This window comes from Schistocerca americana, chromosome 6, assembly GCF_021461395.2.
Source record: "Schistocerca americana isolate TAMUIC-IGC-003095 chromosome 6, iqSchAmer2.1, whole genome shotgun sequence".
Classification (NCBI taxonomy): Eukaryota; Metazoa; Arthropoda; class Insecta; order Orthoptera; family Acrididae; genus Schistocerca; species Schistocerca americana.
The window spans coordinates 574,583,849-574,606,036 of record NC_060124.1 but is presented as its reverse complement, the minus strand read 5'-3'; the positions used below and the strand labels follow the sequence as shown (position 1 = coordinate 574,606,036).

Genomic DNA, 22,188 nt, shown 5'->3' with positions numbered 1-22,188 from the left:
GACTAGTAGCTGAGAACAGAAATCGCACTATATGGTCACTGGTGATATATAAATCACATTTATTTGTTGACCACAGTTTTCAGTTACAATAATCATTTTGATACACGTATGTTCTATTATCATATACTTTTATGTAAGCAGGCAGTTGATTGTATCGAAAGGAAAATCACATGAGAGAATTATAAAATTATGAGATAGAGCTGCGGGCTGGTATTTACTTTCAGGATACAAAATATTTAGTGTTACCATTGGACAGTCCTAGCTTTAGGACCTGTTAATTCCTTCTTTGAGGAGAGGGGGTTTTAAAGTTAAAAAAGAAAGACGGGTCACTCAGATCTCAGAAAGAGAGCAACCCATATGTTGAGAGGTTATGGGAAGACAAAGATCTGTGAGCATTAAGTCAAATCCATTTGGTCCCTGCATTCAAAGTGACTGCATTGACAATTTCCAGGCTTTCGCAGAACTACCTGTACTGAAAAATTGGAGCAAGCGTAACAGCCAGATACAGAACATAGATTCTGCGGGACCTCTTTATTCCACATGAAGCTCTTGACACTTTCCAGAAATGTGTCTCCTTGCCTTCTTCACTCATTGACTTCACCACTTCTTCCATTAATTTCCACAACACTTCCACAATATTTGAAGCTGTCAACTTTTTGCAGCTGTTTCTTTATGAAAATGAGACTTCGGGCTACCCTCTCCTTCTTCCTGAGCAGTCAAGAAGCCACTCTTCCTCACTTTAAATTTTCAACAATGGAAAATCCAGGCTGGAATGTGACAATTTCATGAAAAAGATAGTTGCTACTCACCATATACCATAGATGCTGATTCACAGATAGGCGCAACAAAAAGTCTGTCAGAAAATGAGCTTTTGACCAACAAGGCCTTTGTCAGAGATCGAACACACACACACACACACACACACACACACACACACACACACAGAGTCTCTGGCTGCTGATGCCTCAGCAGCCAGAGAGTACACTTGTGTGTGTGTGTGTGTGTGTGTGTGTGTGTGTGTGTGTGTGTAAAGAGAGCAGGGAGGGGGGGGGGGGGAGATCATGTTTGAGCGCACATGCATGGGTGGGTGGGTGTACTCTGGCTTGACGTAGAATTTATTTTGAAATCCTAGCAAGTTTTCTTTCTCTTTTGTGTGTGCCTGTGCATTGTGTTTCTAATGGCACTCTACAATGGTCACTCTCCCTTTCTTGTGCTTGCCTGGAGACATTTTTCTTCTTAAAGAAATTGGCTTCACTCTCAAATCGTGTTATGGTCACATTTGAGAAGAATTATTATTTTCAGTGATTCCTTGCTGTCACATTGTCCTCAAGTTCCATCAATACCACAAGCAACCTGGTCAGTCATACCACTTGTGGGTGGCAAAACTGCTAGGACTGAGATGCCATTGCGATTTCACTTGTGCGAACCCAGCTTGCAAACCTTCATTGATTGATTGATTGATTGATTGATTCTTTATTAATCCATGTAACAATTTACATTGTATGGATTTCGTCAGCAAAATCATATACAATACAATATACCTACAATTATACACATAAAATTAGTATTTACACACATTTTTGAGGTATCTTAAATTAGTTTTATATCCTTATGTAATTTGTAATGTTCTTATAGTACTGTACAATTCTGGATTTCATATTACAATTATTTCCTCGTATATTACAATGCAGGCTACTTTAATTACACTACATGTTTTAATTCAGATAGTCCGTTACTGCGTAATAACTTTTATTTAATAAAAAAAATTTTTAGTTTCGTTTTTAACTGTCCGATTGTGTCAATATCTTTTATTTTTTGGGGTAATTTATTATATAATTTAATGGCATTGTACAACAAGCTCTGCTGAGTTTTATCTTTATTTTTCCTCTCTAGATGCAGATTGTATTTGTTATAACCTTTAATCACCAATAATTGCGTGGATATTCAAACACACTCACTTAGAAACAATAGCTGGTTACATGATACAACTCAGTATCTCTTATTCGACTGCCGTGCCGTGACTGCGGCCGGCGCCGTTCGTAGCTAGGTGGCGCTCCTGCGCTCAGCCGAGTTGTGGAGCGCCTCTATCGCTGTTTGCGCGTACTGTCGTGGCGGCACTGTTAAATGTCATGGCACTGTCACAACACTTTTGCCCCCCTTGAAAAAAAAAACACTCACTTCCTTGGAGACATGGACAGTGTGGAGACATCCATGGCCTCTTGTGAGGCCCCGAGAAGATCCCGCGGAGAGACACGAGAGTATGGTCGAAAATGTCCAGGACGGAAGCACGTGCGTGGAACATGCCTCCTGGATGAGATGATGGATGAAAACTCCGGAGCAGCACCCATAGGCATCGTGGACCTGGGGATGTGCTCCAGCGTGGACCTGGGGATGTGCTCCAGCGAGATGGGTCCCGGAGAAGGCGGCGTCGCGACGGGGGCCGGTTCCGGCGTACGCAGAAGCGGTAGCGACGTCGGCTGCATCAACACGTACGGTAGATCGGCAGCAGCGACAGGACTGGCTTCTCGGGCTGGTGGAGGCGAAGGAAGGGGCGATGGCACCGGCGTGGCCACCACTTGTGGGCGCATCTGGTCGTAATGGCGAACAACCATGCCGTTGTCCATACGTATTTCACAAAGCCGGCGGCCGCGAAGAGCCTTGACCACCTCTGGAATCCATTTAGGGTGCGATTCATACCCTCGTGCCCACATGTCGGCGCCCACCGAGTATTTTCCCGCACTAGGGGACACAGCACAAGGCCTGATAGGGTGAAGCAGGTGCAGTATAGTGCGCGGTTGGCGGCCATGCAAGAGTTCAGCGTGAAGCGATAAGAACTCAGAAATTGCAGCAGAGCGTCATTTGTGGAAAAATCACTAAGGAATTTTTTCATCTGGCTTTTGAAAGTGCGGACAAGGCGCTCGACCTCCCCATTCGATTGCGGATGGGAGGGCGGTGCTGTAACATGATGAATCCCTTGTCCAGTACAAGAATCACGGAAGGCCTGCGGAGAGAACTGAGGGCCATTGTCCGTGACGATCGTGGATGGAAGACCTTCTAGCGCAAAGATTTTGGACAAAGCCAGTGTCTTCGCCGCAGTGGTGGGCAACAGACATCGAACAACAAACGGAAACTTCGAGAAGGCGTCAACCAACAGTAGCCAAGAAGTACCGAGGAAGGGACCGGCAAAGTCAGCGTGCACCCGTTCCCATGGCTGCGTCCGATCAGGCCACGGAGAGGGCATTGTACGAGGTGCAGCCAGTTGTTGAGCACACTGACCACACACAGCAACCATGTGGGCGATGTCCGAATCAATAGCGGGCCAATAAACGTGCCTGCGGGCCAGGGACTTAGTCCGAGAAATACCCCAGTGGCCTTCATGCAACAGTTTGAGAACATCTTTGCGAAGAGAGGCTGGCCAGAAGAACAACACCTTCACGAACAGACAGACGAAGGCGAAAGGCATGATAGTTGCAAAGGGGATCCGATGCCCAGCCCCTGGTCCTGTCCGGCCAACCCCGTTCAACAAAACCGATCACCTGACGCAGGACTGGGTCCCGCGCAGCAGCCAACGCAATCTGCGAACCTGTAAGTGGAAAACCCTCGACTGTACGACATTCTTCCTCATCAATGTGGAAACAGAGTAGTTCATCACGATCGAAATCCGGGTCGGGGCCCATCGGCAATCGCAACAATGCGTCAGCTTTGGCGTGCTGGGCCATGGGGCGATAGTGAATCTCATAGTGAAAGCGAGACAAGTATAAGGCCCAACGTTGCAGGCGGTGAGCTGCCTTATCCGGAAGCGACGCCGATGGGCTGAACAGAGAGACCAGCGGTTTTGTGGTCGGTGATGAGGTGAAACTTAGAACCATACAAAAAAACGCTGAACTTTTTTAGAGCATAAATCATAGCGAGCGCCTCCTTTTCAATTTGAGAGTAACGCCGTTGCGCATCGTTGAGGGTCTTGGAAGCATAGGCGATTGGTCGTTCCGACCCATCCTCATACCGATGGGCGAGAACAGCCCCTAGGCCATACTGTGACGCGTCAGTCGCCAGAACCAAGTGCTGACCCGGACGGAATGTGGCAAGACAAGGTGCCGACTGCAAATGAGCCTTCAGGCGGACAAAAGCCTGCTCACACTCGTCGGACCAACAGAAAGGGATGTTTTTGCGTAACAGCTGATGCAGAGGATGAGCTACCGCCGCCGCGGATGGAATGAATTTGTGATAATAAGCAATCTTGCCTAGAAACGCCTGAAGTTCTTTGACCGTAGACGGCCGGGGTAGAGCGTTAATGGCCGCAACGTGCTGACGTAGAGGACGTATACCCTCACGGGACAAGTGGAAACCAAGATACACAATGGAGGGTTGGAAGAACTGTGACTTGTCCAGATTGCACCTCAACGCAGCCGAATGCAAAACCCGAAACAGTGAACGCAAATTGCGAAGGTGCTCCTCAGTGGAGGCCCCCGTGACAACAATGTCATCCAGATAGTCTATGCAGCCGGGAACGGAAGCCGTGAGCTGTTCCAAAAACCGCTGAAAAATGGCCGGCGCGCTAGTGACGCCAAATGGTAACCGCTGGTACTGATACAACCCACAAGGAGTGTTGATGAGGAGAAAATCCTTGGAAGAAGCATCCAACGGCAACTGATGGTACGCCTCCGATAAGTCAAGTTTGGAAAAGAACTGGCCCCTAGTGAGCTTGGTAAATAACTCCTCATGACGGGGAAGAGGATAACTGTCAATGCGGCTCTGAGCGTTGACAGTGGCTTTAAAATCACCACACAATCTCAGACTCCCGTTTGGTTTAGAAACCACCACGATTGGCGATGCCCATTCGCTGGAGGTAACGGGAAGGAGAATCCCTGAACCTGTTAACCTGTCTGTCTCAGCCTTGACAGGTGCACGCAACGCCACCGGAATAGGGCGTGCCCGGAAAAACTTAGGGCGAGCTGTAGGTTTAAGAGTAATGTGGGCTTCAAAATCCTTGGCACAACCCAGACCAGCAGAGAACACGGACGAAAATTCAGAACACAAACAATCCAGCTGTTGATACGGAATATCCTCAGAAATGAGGTGCACATCATCATCAATGGAGAACCCGAACAACTGGAAAGCATCATAACCGAACAGGTCTTCAGTGCCCGCATGATCCACCACATAAAACGTGAGTGGCCTAACAACAGACTTGTTGGCAGTAGAAGCATCAAACTGGCCAATGATAGGATTTTCTATTTATTGTAAGTTCTCAGATTTCGCGTAACTGGAGACAAGGGAGGGGGGCCCAACTCCAAATACGTGTGAGAATTAATGAGAGTTACTGCAGAGCCAGTGTCCACTTGCATGCGAATGTCTTTATCCAGAACACGAACAGTAACAAACAACTTATTTGTTTGAGAAAGCACAAGTTAACATCCATGTCCGATGCCTCGTCCTCGTCGACAGGAACTCTAGGGGACTGACACACAGAAGCAATGTGGCCTTTTTTCCTACATGAATTACACATGGCCCAACGTTTTGGACACGCGGCCCTGTCATGCTGTACGAAACAACGTGGACAAGAAGGAAGTGCGGAATGAACCTGCTTCTGTGGTTGCTGTTTTCGCTGCGAGCGTTGCGGCCCAACGCGACGTTGTTTACGTGAGTGAACCGCCGCCACATCTTCGTTCTCCTGTGAAACAGGCAAATTGTCCGTGTCGAAAGTTGACTGTACAGCGCCTACATCACACCACACATCTATTTGCGCGCCAGCAGCGTGAGACACTTCGGAGGATTGAGCGATGCTTAGAACTTCCGACAACGATGGGTTTGGCAGTTGTAGGGCATGTTGCCGAACTTCTTTATCAGGAGCAAGCCGTAGAATAGCATCCCTAACCACTGAATCAGCATAAGACTCATGATGAGTGTCCGTGACAAACTGACATTTCCTACTCAGACCGTGTAGTTCCGCCGCCCAAGCCCGGTAAGATTGATGGGGCTGTTTCTGACACCGGTAGAACGCCACGCGGGCGGCAACGACGTGGGTGTTCTTTCGGTAATAGTTAGACAATAAGTCACACATTCCTTGGAAGGACAGAGAGGCAGGTTCCCACAGAGGGGCTAACTGAGATAGCAGCTGATAGATCCGTGGGGAAATCCAAGATAGAAATAACGATTTAGACATAGGAGCGTCGACAACACCGAAAGCCAAGAAGTGTTGCCGCAAACACTTCTCATAATCCTCCCAGTCTTCAGCGGGCTCGTCGTAAGGAGGGAATGGGGGCAGAGAGGAGGAAGACAGACGATGAGTGAGTGACGTCGACAACGCCTGAATAGCAGCCGTCAGCTGTGTTTGTTGTGCCTGAATAGCAGCCGTCAGCTGTGTTTGTTGTTCAATGAGCGCTTGCATAAGCTGTTCCATGTCTGCCCCGTCACGAACACACAAATCCACAACACAGTGAAAATATCCCATCCTCGTCGCCAAAAAGTGTTACAACCTTTAATCACCAATAATTGCGTGGATATTCAGACACACTCACTTAGAAACAATAGCTGGTTACATGATACAACTCAGTATCTCTTATTCGACTGCCGTGCCGTGACTGCGGCCGGAGCCGTTCGTAGCTAGGTTGCGCTCCCGCGCTCAGCCGAGTTGCGGAGTGCCTCTATCGCCGTTTGCGCATACTGTCGTGGCGGCACTGTTAAATGTCGTGGCATTGTCACAACAGTATTGGTTTCTAGTTTCATAGCAGTGTACTAAAGAATTTTTCATGTAACAGTCAATATTTTTTTTACATACATAATACTTTGAAAAATGTATTCACAGGGGACAGTTAGGATTTCCAGCTTTTGGAGATGTTCAAGGCAGTGAGCCCTACTGCCACTCTTGGTTATTATATGAATTGCTCTTTTCTGTAATTTGAAAACTATTTGAATATTTTTACTGGTGACTCCCCAAAATATTATTCCATAGGTAATAACAGAGTGGATATAAGAAAAATATACAGATCTGACACACTGCAGTCAGAATTCTAAGAGCATAGCATGCTGTAGCGATTCTGTTACTAAGTATTTTAATATGTTCTTCCCACTTTAACTGACTGTCAACACGCATAACAAGAAATTTTGTGTAGTCTACACATTCTATAGTTTCATAACTTAAAGTTGTTATAGTATGGTTTTTTGCAGACATAGAAGTTAACAGCATTTGTTTTTTTTTTTTTAATTTAGTGTTAGTTTATTATTTGATGCCTACTCACGTACACTGTTTAGCGTTTGTTCGACTTTTTCTTTCAATGCATCTGGTGATTTGTCACTGATTAGAACATTTGAGTCATCTGCAAACAATATTGTTTGTCCATGCTTGATGCTCTGTGGGAAGTCATTTATGTAAATGAGGAATAGTATTGGGCCAAGGACACTACCCTGTGGGACACCTATATTTACATAATTTGAGTCTGAAGTATAGTTTACAATATAATTTGAGCAACTTGAAATATGTGAGATTTCAGTTATCTGTCTTCTATTTTTTAGATATGACTGGAACCACTTTTTCACAAGTCCCCTTATTCCCAGTTCATGTAACTTATTTAACAATATGTTGTGGTCTACTGTATCAGACGCTTTAGTTAGATAAAGAAATATACCTGTTGTGTAGTTCCCTTTATCTAATGCTTCTAGAATGTGTTTTGTGAGGTGTGCTGTTGTTGATTCTGTGCTTTTCCCTGATCGAAATCCAAACTGGTCAACAGACAGTAAGTCGTATTTATTTAAATAATTCATTAGCCTATCTTTCATAATAGTTTCTAATATTTTTGCAAACCATGATAGTAGAGAAATTGGCCTATAATTTTCAATTTTTCCTGCATCACCTTTTTTGAAGAGAGGTAGTAATTTCGCATATTTTAAATAGTCTGGAAAGTAGCCCTGCTTGAAAGATTGATTTATAATATCAACTAAAGGTGGAAGTAGGCTCTTGATACAGTCCTTAATTATAAAAATGGGGACTTCATCCAGACCAGCTGAGTTTTTGTTTTTCAGTTTGCTGACTGCATTATAGACTTCTTCCTGTGTTGTAGGGAATAACACCATTGAGTGTGATACACCATTATTTGGCTTCTGACCTGAGGGGCTGTTAGAAAATTTTCCTGTAATTTTATTCCTATGCTACTAAAATAATCATTTATATAGTCTGCCGAATATATTGGGTCTTTTATTAGAGTCCCTTCCTCTTTGATTTTCAAGTTTGACAGATTCATTTTCCCGGTACCAGTTTCCTGCTTCACAATCTTCCATACTGCCTTATTTTTGTTTTCAGCAGAGAGCACCAGTTTGGAGTTATGAGCTCTCTTTGCTGCAAGCAATATTTTCCTATGTGTTTTCCTATATCTTTTATAAAAGAGTGAGAAAGCAGGATTAGTTTGGCTGTGTTTAATGGAGCTCAGGTACTTTAGTGTTTCAGACATTTTTTTGATTCCTTTTGTGACCCACTTGTTTTTTCCTGCTGTTGATAATGGACATAATACTTTACGAAATGTTTCTTCAAAATTTAATTTAAACAATGTCATGAAATTTTTGAATTTTTCATTCACATCTACCTCTGAGTATACTGAGTCCCATGTTTGTCCTGCTATCTGTTTGGCAAACTCATGTCTATTTTGTTTAGAAAAAATTTGTCTGTAAATATGCATTTTCTTTGTTTCTTCTGGAGCCACTTTTATATTAATGATTTGACCTGAGTGATCAGATAATCCTAGCTTTGCTACCACCACCTCACAGTTTTCTTTGCCCAAATCTGTTAATACCTGATCAACAGCTGTCTTTGATTATTTTGTTATTCTGGTTGCACTGTTAACCATTCGAACTAGATTGAAACTTTGAGGAAGACTTCGTAATGAGTCCCATGTAGAATCAGGATTCAGTTTATCCACATTTAGGTCTCCACATATGAGAATGTGGTTCTTTGGGGTGGATATCTTGTCAAGAACATGATTAAGTTTGGAGAAAAATATGTTGAAGTCTCCACTAGGAGATCTGTATATACATAAGATAATCAAATTCCTACATCTGTATTGGTCCCTGATTTCAACTGCTGCCAGTTCAAAATGTTGCTCTTCACTGATTACACACAAATCGCTTCTGGTCTTATACTGATAATTTTGTTTTACATAAATACAACACCCTCCACACTTCATAGAAGTCCTACAGTATGCACATGCTAAATTATAAGACTGCAAGACTAACTGATTAATTTCAGCCTCATTGCACCAATGCTCAGTGAGACAAACAACTGAGCACTCTGTAGACTCCAGCTCCACTTCTAGCTGTTGGGTCTTATTTGCTAGGGAACATATATTTTGGTGAACAACTGTTAAGTAATTTTTTCCGACACTATTTGCATTCCCACTTTTTTCCGTTTTCATGTCGTTCTGTTTTGGTTCAACTGCTTCCTTATTACGATTACACTCACGTTTTTTGTTTGCATACGGTATTCTTGGATAGTCACCCCGTGCAGACCGTATTAGTTTCCCTTATTTTTTGTAATTTTACATAAGTCCAGGAGCATTTTGCTGAAAGTCATTGCACCTAGTCTGTTTAGGTGCAGGCCATCCCTACCCAGACATTTGTTGCCGAGAAATTTATTTGGGTCAACAAATACAACACCAAGTTCGTCGCACTGTTCCCTGATGCCAGTGTTTATTTTGTTTGTGTACGCGTTACTCGCCGATCTTCTTTGTAGAATTCCGTTGATAACAATTCTGGAGCTTGTAAACTAACCTTTGGCTGACCGAATTACATTACGAATATCATTTATGATTTCTTCATTTGCAGATTCTTTGATTTTAAATATGGTGGTCCAATTATCTCCTGATCTGGGAGTACGCACTGCAGCCCTCAAACTGGACAACCCTCCCTGGATGATATCTTGAAAATTGCACACTTTTTCGAGATTGCACAGGCAACAAATGCCTCATGGCTCAGCAACAGGTAGCAACATTTCAGCTGCCCACCTTGAGGGCGGACTTCTTTAGCCTTTTTACTAACAATGGCATTACGTTAATCGATTTCTGATGTGGCAATGGGTTCTGAACAGACAGTCACACCCCATCAATGGAAGCAACGGGGTCTTCCTTCTTGTCCTGACTGCTTTATGCCCTGCAGTCTGCCTGGATCAGTGGGTGCATTGCACTGTTGTAGCAAAGAGGGACATCTCTGAACTGAGCTTATGAATCTCGGACAGTTTTCCTCAGGGCAATCCTTTTTCCACTATGTTGTTTATCAACCTCACGATTGCAAACCAGGAGGTCCATTTCCACATGGATGCTGGAGCTATAATTTCTTTGATAACTGTAGTTAAATTGCGTGCTTATGGAATATCGTCTCAGTTATGTGACTGGATTTGTGATTTCCTGTCAGAGAGGTCACAGTTTGTAGTAATCGATGGAAAGTCATCGAGTAAAACAGGAGTGATTTCTGGTGTCCCACAAGGTAGTGTTATAGGCCCTTTGCTGTTCCTTATCTATATAAACAATTTGGGAGACAATCTGAGAAGCCATCTTAGGTTGTTTGCAGATGACACTGTTGTTTATCGACAAATAAAGTCATCAGAAGATCAAAACAAATTGCAAAATGATTTAGAAAAGGTATCTGAATGCTCAAAAAGTGGCAGTTGACCCTAAATAATGAGAAGTGTGAGGTCATCCACATGAGTGCTAAAAGAAATTCATTCAGCTTCGGTTACACGATAAATCAGTCAAATCTAAATGCCATAAATTTAACTAAATACCTAGGAATTGCAGCTATGAACAACTTAAATTGGGTGGAACACATAGAAAATGCTGTGGGGAAGGCTAAACAAAGACTGCACTTTTTTGGCAGGACACATTGAAAATATAACAGAGACTGCCTACACTACGCTTGTCCGTCCTCTTTTAGAATACTGCTGTGCGGTGTGGGCTCCTTACGAGATAGGACTGACGGAGTACATCGAAAAAGTTCAAAGAAAGGCAGCACATTTTGTATTATCGTGAAATATGGAAGAGAGAGTCACAGAAATTTTACAAGATTTGGGCTGGACATCATTAAAAGAAAGGCGTTTTTCATTGTGACAGAATCTTCTCACGAAATTCCAATCACCAACTTTCTCCTCTGAATGTGAAAATATTTTGTTGGCTCCAACCTACATATGGAGAAACGTTCACCACGATAAAATGAGGGAAATTAGAGATTGTACGGAAAGATATAGGTGTTCGTTCTTTCCGTGCTTTATAGGAGACTGGAATAATAGAGAATTGTGAAGGTGGTTTGATGAACCCTCTGCCAGGCACTTGAATGTGATTTGCATAGTATCCATGCAGATGTAGATAAGCCTCCGCACATACATTGTCTTGGTTTCCATGACTTGGCACTGTCCTCTTGTGTTTTGCTTGCATATAATGACAGTTTGATTCCCCTATGGGGTCAAATCACAATCAACGCTGTCTACAAAATGGTCTCACTGTTGATCATGCTGTTCAGTCGATAGTCATTAAGCTGACAACATTTTCAGTCTGGATGCCTCTTCACAGTCTGGATTCACCATCACTGGATCAAGTCATCTCTGACACGGTTCCCTTCCAGGAGCTCAGTGAAGCAAGTAAAATACCTCAGACACTTGCTCAGTAAAGACGGGATCCAACCCACTGACCAGAATATTTCTTCTATTATTCTGTGCCCCAACTCCAGTACTTAAAGGAGCTGCAGGCATTTTTGGGAAAGATGAATTATTATTCTAAGTTCCTCACACAAGTGGCCTGCATTATGTATCCATTAAGCTAGTTGTGAAGGTAGGGCATTCATTACACATGGATGGCGGCCCTTGAGCACGCTTTAATGTATCTGAAGTATCTGCTGCATTTCGCATCCTTCCTTACGCTCTTTTTCTCCATCCTGTTCCCACGTTTTGGCCAATCATGCGTCTCTCTATGGCATTGGTGTGGTGCGAACCCATGGGAATGATGATGGTACTGAGCAACTGATTGACTGTGTGTTAAAGACTCAGAAGAACTACTCAGTATTGGGGGGGGGGGGGGGGGGGGGAAGCTTTGGTGACTATCTTTACCCTTAAGATATCCTATGTTTACCTATTCAGGAGCAAGCTTACCCTCGCTACAGACCACAAACCACTGGTAGCAATCTTTGGGACATGCTCCCAGCTTCCAGAGCATATAGCACATTGGCTCCAGCATTGGGTGTATTTCCTTAGCTTATCCCACTAAGTACAAGCCCATGGCAAAACATGTGAACATGGATGCTCTATCTCATCTACCTTTGAGACCGATCCAGCATTTGACCAACAGCATATCTCCTTTTTTCACATTGATGTGGAACAACAGCACGCCTTGGACACATTACTCATGACAGCTGCTTATATTGCTGCAGACACACACCACAACCCTATCCCATGGGGCATCATGTACTATTTGCTCCATGGGTGGCCCACTATCCTTAGCTCCAGGCCTGGGCTTGCCTCTTCCACCATTCATGAGTCATCTCCATGTTCTCCTGCTTGATACGGAGGTGGATAATGACTTCATCATCCCACCTACACTGCATTCTCATGTTTTTCAACTCTTCCTTTGTGAGCATTGGGCTATGTTGCGAATGAAAGCCCTTGTAAGGCAACATGCATACTGTTGTGGACAGAACAAAGATGTGAAGGCCATGGTGCACAGATGTCATGCTTGTGTCTGGCACCAGACTGATCTGCCCCAGTCTTTCGCCCCTGGTCCATCATCCCTGGCATGGCATTCACCTGGACTTTGCTGGACTTTTTCTGGGCTCTTTGTGGCTCATTGTCATGAAAGCTTATTCTAAGAACTCCTATGTGGTCACCATGGCTTCTGCATCACTAATGCTACTCTCAATGCACTCACCCAAATTCTGGCCATCGAATGGCATCCCTGTACCATCATGTCAGACATAGGACCCCGGTTCATAGTGACGGCTTTCGGATGTTTCTGCACCTCCAATGGCATCAGGCACAAGTTTACTGCACCATTTCACCGATCCTCCAATGACGAAGTGGAGCATATGATGCGAACGTTTAAGCAACAAATGTTAGAAGTGGTGGGCACTTCTATCACTATAGCTGGACTCACGATGTTTCTGAGCACCTGCAGGATCACCCCTGTCCATGACTGTGGCCTGGTGGAGCTCCTCCATCGATAGCACACACTCACCCTCCGCCGCCTCCTGGCCCCACAGCCCGCAGAACCCCAGACTCTGCGCACCCAGCACTTTCTGCTTATCTCAGTTGTGTTGGCACACTCGTATGGGGCAAAATACTCGCGAATGCTGGCCACGGCGGTTGCCACCCTCGGGTGGCACTTTACACCAGTTGATGCTCTGAGAGGTGTGGAGTGCCAGCCTACCAACCAGCTCTGTCTCCACATACTGACAGCATCTCCGTTGCTGGCTCTGTCAGACCTGGAATGTCTGTCTATGCCACTCCCACATCCTCACAGGTACAACTTGTGCTCCAGGATACCAGCAGTCGTCCCCGTGGATGCCGGCGTGGAAATGGAAGTCTTAATGTAACCTCCGCCCTCTTTGCCATGGTCACGGCATCATCATTGTCCATGCTGGCATGCCCCAGCACTTTGCCAGATTCCTTGGTTCTTCCTACCAGCTGCCAGGCTTCTGTGCTATGACTCCCCCTGTGCCATCAGTTCTCCTTCCCAAGCGACATTCAGGGTGGTTCTGACCCGGTGAGTTTGAAGGCGTGACACAAGGTATCTAACTTCAGTGACAGTGATGTTAAAACTGCAGGCACTGGTGTCTGTGCTGCAAGCGCTACCATGAGTACACGCCCACCTTGCTGATCTATGCACACCGTAGCTACCCTTTAAAGTCAGCAGCATAACAGCTCCGAAGTCATTCAGGATTTCTGTGCACTATTGTATCGATTTAAGTACACTATATTATTTTGGTTCTGAATTCAATATGTTTTTGGTTTTCAATCGTGGTTTACTCACCGGACTTGTTATTCTCCCATGCAATCTCCATTGTTTGTCTTTCCCTCATTGTTGTCCACCTGTTTACCCTCAGCTGGCTTACTATGATGCCTTCAGCTGACCTATTTCTACTGGTTCCTGAGTCGTTCTCAGTCTTGAAAGATTCCAGTCATTATAGTGACGTCTATAATTAGATTATCCAGCCTAGAGCCTTCCTGCTATTCCTTCATTTTCTTGGCCCTATTATCTTTCCTAGAATTTCCCAAAAAATATTTTCCCACAGTAGCACACCAATGTCATTCCTCCATAGCTTTGAAATTCTTATTTTCTTTATTATAGACAGGGACAATTATTCCTTTACCACAGTCCTCTGGATTGTCTTTTCAATATTTGAATTAGAGAATTACTTATACAAATTAGAGAGAGCTACCCTCGTTATTAGAAAAGATTGTTAGGTAGGGAATTTTGTGTCTTGCATCAGCACTTCTCTCAACATTTTTGAAAACAAAAAGCATGGTATTTTATCCTTTTCGATCTTCAGTGTTTGTTATTGTGCTTTATGATCCATTTTATGGGAGTGCCCATTCATTCATTTCTGTGTCCGGTCAGCATTTCCAGAGGTAGGATCTCCGATGGCCGATCAGGTCCTGTGTTGTGCAGGGTTGTTCAAGTTCAGGACAAATTAGAAGGTGGGCTGGGCCTTGTGTTGTTCCGCACTCGCAGGATGTATCTCCATCAGCTGGAAGAATGCCCCATTTTCGCATGTTGGTCTTGCAAAGAGGAACGCCCACCCTAAGACGATTTATCAATCTCCAAATAGGGTAGGGCAAGTCATTTCCTGGAGGTGTCCCGTTACAGGGATATCAGGTGGTAGCTTGCTTTTCCACCTGGTGATGCGGTTAGACTCTGGTGTTCCTCTAGTGGTTGAGTCCTGGCGATGAAGCTCTTTCTCGACTTTAGTCGACGGACTACAGCCTCTTGATCATGCAGTGGATGTCAGGGATCATAAGTTTGCTTAGCCCTCTCTACATCAGCAGCAACAGCCCTTTTAATACTGCTGGGAGCTATTCCAACGATCAGGTAGATTTTATAGACTGGAGGTGGTTTCATACATTCCAACAAGATTCGGACAGTCTCATTGATTGCAATATCAAACTGTTTGGTGTGAGTGGATGCACTCCACACAGGTGAGGCATATCTGCAGCGGACACACGCAAAGCAAGAGTCAAAATTCTCAGGACGGGAGGACTTGCTCCCCAGGTGGTGGATGAGAGCTTCCTCTACATCTACATCTACATCTACATTGATACTCCGCAAGCCACCCAACGGTGTGTGGCGGAGGGCACTTTACGTGCCACTGTCATTACCTCCCTTTCCTGTTCCAGTCGCGTATGGTTCGCGGGAAGAACGACTGTCTGAAAGCCTCCGTGCGCGCTCTAATCTCTCTAATTTTACATTCGTGATCTCCTCGGGAGGTATAAGTAGGGGGAAGCAATATATTCGATACCTCATCCAGAAACGCACCCTCTCGAAACCTCGACAGCAAGCTACACCGCGATGCAGAGCGCCTCTCTTGCAGAGTCTGCCACTTGAGTTTATTAAACATCTCCGTAACGCTATCACGGTTACCAAATAACCCGGTGACGAAACGCGGCGCTCTTCTTTGGATCTTTTGTATCTCCTCCGTCAACCCGACCTGGTACGGATCCCACACTGATGAGCAATACTCAAGTATAGGTCGAACGAGTGTTTTGTAAGCCACCTCCTTTGTTGATGGACTACATTTTCTAAGCACTCTCCCAATGAATCTCAACCTGGTACCCGCCTTACCAACAATTAATTTTATATGATCATTCCACTTCAAATCGTTCCGTACGCATACTCCCAGATATTTTACAGAAGTAACTGCTACCAGTGTTTGTTCCGCTATCATATAATCATACAATAAAGGATCCTTCTTTCTATGTATTCGCAATACATTACATTTGTCTATGTTAAGGGTCAGTTGCCACTCCCTGCACCAAGTGCCTATCCGCTGCAGATCTTCCTGTATTTCGCTACAATTTTCTAATGCAGCAACTTCTCTGTATACTACAGCATCATCCGCGAAAAGCCGCATGGAACTTCCGACACTATCTACTAAGTCATTTATATATATATTGTGAAAAGCAATGGTCCCATAACACTCCCCTGTGGCACGCCAGAGGTTACTTTAACGTCTGTAGACGTCTCTCCATTGATAACAACATGCTGTGTTCTGTTTGCTAAAAACTCTTCAATCCAGCCACACAGCTGGTCTGATATTCCGTAGGCTCTTACTTTGTTTATCAGGCGACAGTGCGGAACTGTATCGAACGCCTTCCGGAAGTCAAGAAAAATAGCATCTACCTGGGAGCCTGTATCTAATATTTTCTGGGTCTCATGAACAAATAAGGCGAGTTGGGTCTCACACGATCCTCAAGATGTTATTCCATTAACTAACTTTCAGCCTGGTGTTATGGCAATGTTTCTTGAAGGACAGAGTTTGGTCAAGGGTAACACGCAGATATACTGGTGTTGAACAATGCTCCAGTCATTTGCCTAGCCATGTAACGTCCAGTTTCCACCGAACTTCTCTATTCGTCAAGTGAAATGAGCCACCTGAGTCTTGGGATTTGGCTTTAGGTGATTGGCTTTGTAGTAGGAGCCAAGCGTATCTAGTGCAGAAGTCAACTTTTCCTCTGCTTCTTCAAAAGTCTTTCCTTGAGCAGCCACTGCAGTATCGTCAGCATAGATGAAAAGCCAGGAATTTTCCGCTATGGGCTGGTCATTAGTGTAAACATTGAAGAGCACAGGGGCGAGCACTCTGCCATGAGGTAAGCCATTCTTTTGTATGCACCATCTGCTCTTATGGAAGTGCTGTATTCATGTTTTTAAGTTACATGTGGTTGCGTGTTAATGTTTAGATGAGCTTGAATAAATGCGGGAGAAAGTAAATATGACAAAGGAATATTTTTAATTTATTATTGTAATTGGATTTGGCACAGAATAATGTAATTTAAGTGTTTTAACTACAATGTTGGATATCTTAAATCAACACGTGCATTGTTTGTGTGGATTTATCCCATTTGGATTTTGTTTTGTATATACTGCATCTTGCTTAACTCTTAGTGACTGCTTTTGTGAATCCATTACTCAGTATTGCCTATAAAATTTATGTATTTGGTTTTTCATCTGTGCAGGGAACACCTGTTACTTTTCCGCCAAACAAGCTGAAGCAGGGCTATGGTGAATATGCCATATTTGTTCTGGACCATCTGGTTGATGCAGCACTGAAGTATGCGAGCTTTAGTTGGAAAAAGTGAGTTAATTTACGTTGTCCATGATATATCGGAACCCATGATATTACAGAACTTACAGTGGCACTCAAAAGTGTTTTGAAATGACTATTTTATCAACAGTTTTAGTGGCGTACTGTTCAACCTAATATACATTAGACATTATATCCCAATTTTACAACAAAATACTGAGTCTAGTGACACTATATCTTGTGTTGGAAAATGTAGTTCAGAATTTCACAGCCCATAAGTGTTCTGGCAATAAATCAAACCTTTAACACTGTGCAAACACTATATCCTGTGTTGGAAAATGAAATTCAGAATTTCACAGCTCATAAGTTTTCTGACATAACTCAAAGCTTTAGCACAGTGCAAAGAAAAAAAAAAAAAAGTTCACTTTTCTGTGCCAAGTCATATTAACACTTCATTGCATAACCTTTTGCTAGCAAAAGAGCAGCATATCTCGGAGGCATAGATTCAATTAGACATTCGATCATCTCGTGTGTAATCTTTTCCCATTCAGACTGCAGAATATTGTTGAAATCTGCTTTATTTTGATACTCTCTCATGTAATATATATATCCAGTACCTTCTTCATAAGCTATGTGTGTTTGATATCGCAAGTTTTGACTTGGCCGTATCACAACTTTGGTGCTGAAGCATCCCTGTACTGTAATGTTTCCTCCTCTATGCAACTTAATCAGAATCCGATGGTGTGAATTCCATTTTTTGGCTACTGGACGACAAACATGCTGAATCCCATTGTAAGACATCATATAAAATTTATTTTTGTCACTCCATAATTTCTTGGCTCAATCTTTTGCTGTCCACTTGCAATGTTCTTTAGTGGAGGCAATTCTCATCTTCCTATATTTGCTGAATTGTGAAAACATTTCTTGGCTGGACAGCAGCCTATCAAGTCTTGATTGCAAAATCAACATTTTAGTGTAGAAACTTGAATTTCTAGTCCATGATGCATTTTCAGATCGTCGGTAATTTGTCATGCAGTCTTTCAAGTATGTAATACAAACTACTACAAACTGTCTAATAATTCTATTGATTATGATGATATCATTTTTGTGGTTGGCTATGTTGTGGTTTGTTGCTCATCAACTTTATTACAGACGCCAGCTGTCTAGATACTCCAAAAATACTACCAACCTCAGTCCGTGATTTATCTTCTGTCAAAGCGTGTATTACTGCCTCCTTCAAATCTGTCAGATATTCTTCATGTTTTTGATGGTGGCATAATTCTGTGTTAATGACTTTAGATTTGTTTAGGAATGTAGCCATTCACAGTTAAGAATAAGAGACTTTAAAATGTTATTTTAAAACACTTTTGACCTGCACTTGTTATTTTTTTTTTTTTACTGCATTACTTATATACCCATGTTGACATCGTCGTGTCATGGAACAAAACACGAATTCCATGTATGCTATGTCCTCAACTTAAACACTTTACTTACATATTGCCAACTTTATCGTACAAAAACACCATGCCAGAATACTTTCCAGTACCACGATATGTTGGCTGGCATTGAAATAAGTAGCAGTTTTCACGTGAATATTACTTTTTACGTTTGTGAATGCCATTTGAACTTCAAAAAGTGATAAAATGTTTGCTGCTGCTACCATTTTATATTACTGTCGCCACTAAAATGTGATACACTGAGTGGAGAAGCAAAGTGCTATAACAATGGCACCTACAGTTGGTAGTGACGAAAATGAGAGTAGTGGGTTATTCTGGATTCCTCAACTGACATGGGTGGTCACTAAACTGGAGTAGATTCAAAAACTAAATCGGGACAAAGATGAAGCTGAAGATTGCGAGTCAAGCTCAGTTAATACCAACTTGCATGCCGTCATTATAGATGTATTAGGATGTTGAGCTATTGTAAGCTTTATACACCACAGAGAGGCCAATGAGTCAAGCCTGATTATTTATCAACTGTTTGCTGGAATGCATGAGCACCTATCTCATCTGACTTACCTCATGTGGTCTGATTTGAAAGATGTTGACTCTGATACTGCTAATGCCTCTGTCTTGTGAACAGTATCAATGTGGGAGTTGTGCAATACTAAGTCCCTACCAGTTTTAATTGACAGGAAGATATGGAACCGACCTGGAGAGTGCAGGAATGGACCAGTGCGGAGGAAGGGTTAGGGGGGAGATGATGCTGATGTCCTTGTCCATTGCCTCTTGCATATTGGTGTCAGATCAAGTCAGTTGTGGTGAAATTGGTGATGGTGGAACCAGGTGAACTATGAGGTGCAACACTAATATCGTGAAGTTTGCAGGTTATGGTCATGGCAGTGTACAGGGTAGCATCTCCATCAGCACCCAGCTCTACTGTGAAGGTCTTTGATTGCCACTGTGGGTTCAGCTGGAGTCAAAGACAGAAATATGCTATTGCATAAAAAGGGGGATAGATCTGAAGCCAACAACTAATACCCAGTCTCACATCTGACAGCTTTGTACAAAATGCTTGAAAAAGAGATGTATTCAAGAGTAGCTTCACATATTTGTGAAAATGAAGTACTAACAAAATGCCAGCTTGGTTTTCAGAAAGGCTTTTCGGCAGAAAATGCTACATATTCTTTCACTGAACAAGGTATTAAATGCTCTGAATAACCAAACATCACTAATTGGGATTTTTTTGGATTTCTCAAAGGCTTTTGGTTGTACAAATCAGGGATATATTGTATATAAACTTAAGTATTACGGAATGAGTGGAGCAGTGCACAGACAGTTTAATTAATATTTAACTCGAAGAGAGAAGGTTGAAATAAACAGTCCACATAATCCACAAAAACCAGCAGATTCCTCAAACTGGGGAGGTATCAAGAATACGGCCTCACAAGGTTCAGGTTTGGGTCCTTTATTGTTGTTAGTATATATTAATGACTTGCCACTCTATATTCACTAAGATGCGAAGCTAGTTCTTTTTGCTGATGATACAAGTATAGTAATCACACCAAACAAACAAGAATTAGCCAAGGAAATTGTAAATAATATCTTTCAGAAAATTATTAAACGGTTTTCTGCAAATGGACTCTAACTAAATTTTGATAAAACACAGTATATACAGTTTTGTACAGTAAACAGCACACCACCATTAATAAATATTGAGTTTGAATGCAGGTCTGTAGCTAAGACAGCCTATTCCAAATTTTTGGGTGTGTGCATTGATGAGAGATTGAATTGGAAGAAACACATTGATGGTCTGCAGAAACGTTTGAGTTCTGCTATTTATGCTATTAGGGTTACAGCAAATTTTGGTAATAAACATGTAAATAAATCAGCTTACTATGCCTATTTTCGTTCACTGCTTTCATATGGCATGATATTGTTGGGTAATTCATCTTTAAGGGAAAAGATATTCATTGCACAAAAGCTTGTAATCGGAATAATAGCTGAAGCCCAGCCAAGATCATCTTGCAGACATTTATGTAAGGGATTAGGGATATTCACAGCAGCTTTGCACGGCGCGCGCACACCCAACACACACTCACACACTTATGAAATTTGTTATTGATAACCCATGAAATTTGTTATTGATAACCCATACCAGTTCAAAAGCAATAGCAATGTGCATAGCTACAACACTAGGAGAAAGGCTGATATTCACTACTTCACTGCTGTTGGTTAAAGTATACTTTGGTGCAGAAATGGGTGAATTACACTGCCACAGAAATCTTTGGTCACTTACCAAACAGCATCAAAAGTCTGACAGATAGCCAACCAACATTTAAAAACAAATTAAAAGAGTTTTTGAATGACTGCTCCTTTTACTAAATGGATGAATTTTTAGATATAGATTAGTAATCTTACTATTTAAACAACTTGAATTACGGCTTTTAAGAAAACCTTTTGTTGAACTGACACATTCCACTGAATTAGATAGTGTTATATTCATGGTCTATGGAATAAGTATTAATCTAATCTAAAGTATTGTGGGAAGGGCATGGGTAGAGTGGGGCTGGTCTACGCCAGATGGTAGGATTAGGGGAGTCTCTGGTCACTGATGTGCTCAGGACAGTGATAAGCCTAGGTGGGAGTGCCTTCTATGCTGGTTGCTGTGACCAAAGGTGACGTCTGTGATGAATTACCTAATCCGTGACCTCAAGCCACTGATGACTCTGCCCTGTGTCCACTCTGGGGTCTTGATGAAGTTATGAGCACAGATGTGGAAGCCTGTATGTTAAATGAATCAATGGTGTTGGTAGCATCTTGTAATGCAGAGATGATATCTAGAGCATATAGGGAAATTTGAAAGTGCATCCATAGCTGAGAATCACATAGCTTCCTGGAATGAACCAGAAAAATAGATGTGCGCCTGCTCCCCAGGCTACCCAGGTTTTGGCCAGGGAGCGAAACACTGCAGTGGAGTAAGTGTTGCAGGCCCAGACAGTGTGTTCACTCATAGAGTTGATTGTGGACCATTAGACACAACAGTGTGCTAGCATTTTCTTTGTAGTCATATCCCATTGTGACATGCAAAGCAATGGTGTGATGATGACCCAACATTCTTCATTTTTCGTTGATAAAAGTATAAGTCAGTATCTTGTGTTCACACAGCCAAAAAAAAAAAAAAAAGAATGTCTGGTGTAGTGTTTCCATCCCTTTTGGTAGATGCTGGGACCACCTATGTTGTATTGACATTCCTGGCTCTGACAGCATGTTGTTTTGTACTGACAATTTTGGACTAGCATTTTCATTCTAGTCACCTTCCATGTAAAACATGAAGCAACTGAAGAATGTGGGTGCAGAGGAAGGGTGACACCATGATGCAATATTCTTCCTCTTTGGTTGGCAGAAGTATAACATTGTGACATGCAGCAATTACAAAAGGAAAAGAGTGTGTGATATAATGAATCAGTTTCTTTTGATAGCCGTT

General features: G+C 42.9%; 1 protein-coding gene across 2 annotated transcripts in view; it reads left to right on the top strand.

The window, feature by feature from the left end:
- Nucleotides 1-22,188, top strand: part of LOC124619778 (intraflagellar transport protein 57 homolog) — a 172,496-nt gene that overhangs the window by 61,465 nt on the left and 88,843 nt on the right. For both annotated transcript variants that reach the window (XM_047146365.1, XM_047146364.1), the window contains exon 4: nucleotides 17,195-17,313. In XM_047146365.1, coding sequence (XP_047002321.1) covers nucleotides 17,195-17,313 — 119 coding nt within the window. The remainder of the gene's footprint in view (nucleotides 1-17,194; nucleotides 17,314-22,188) is intronic.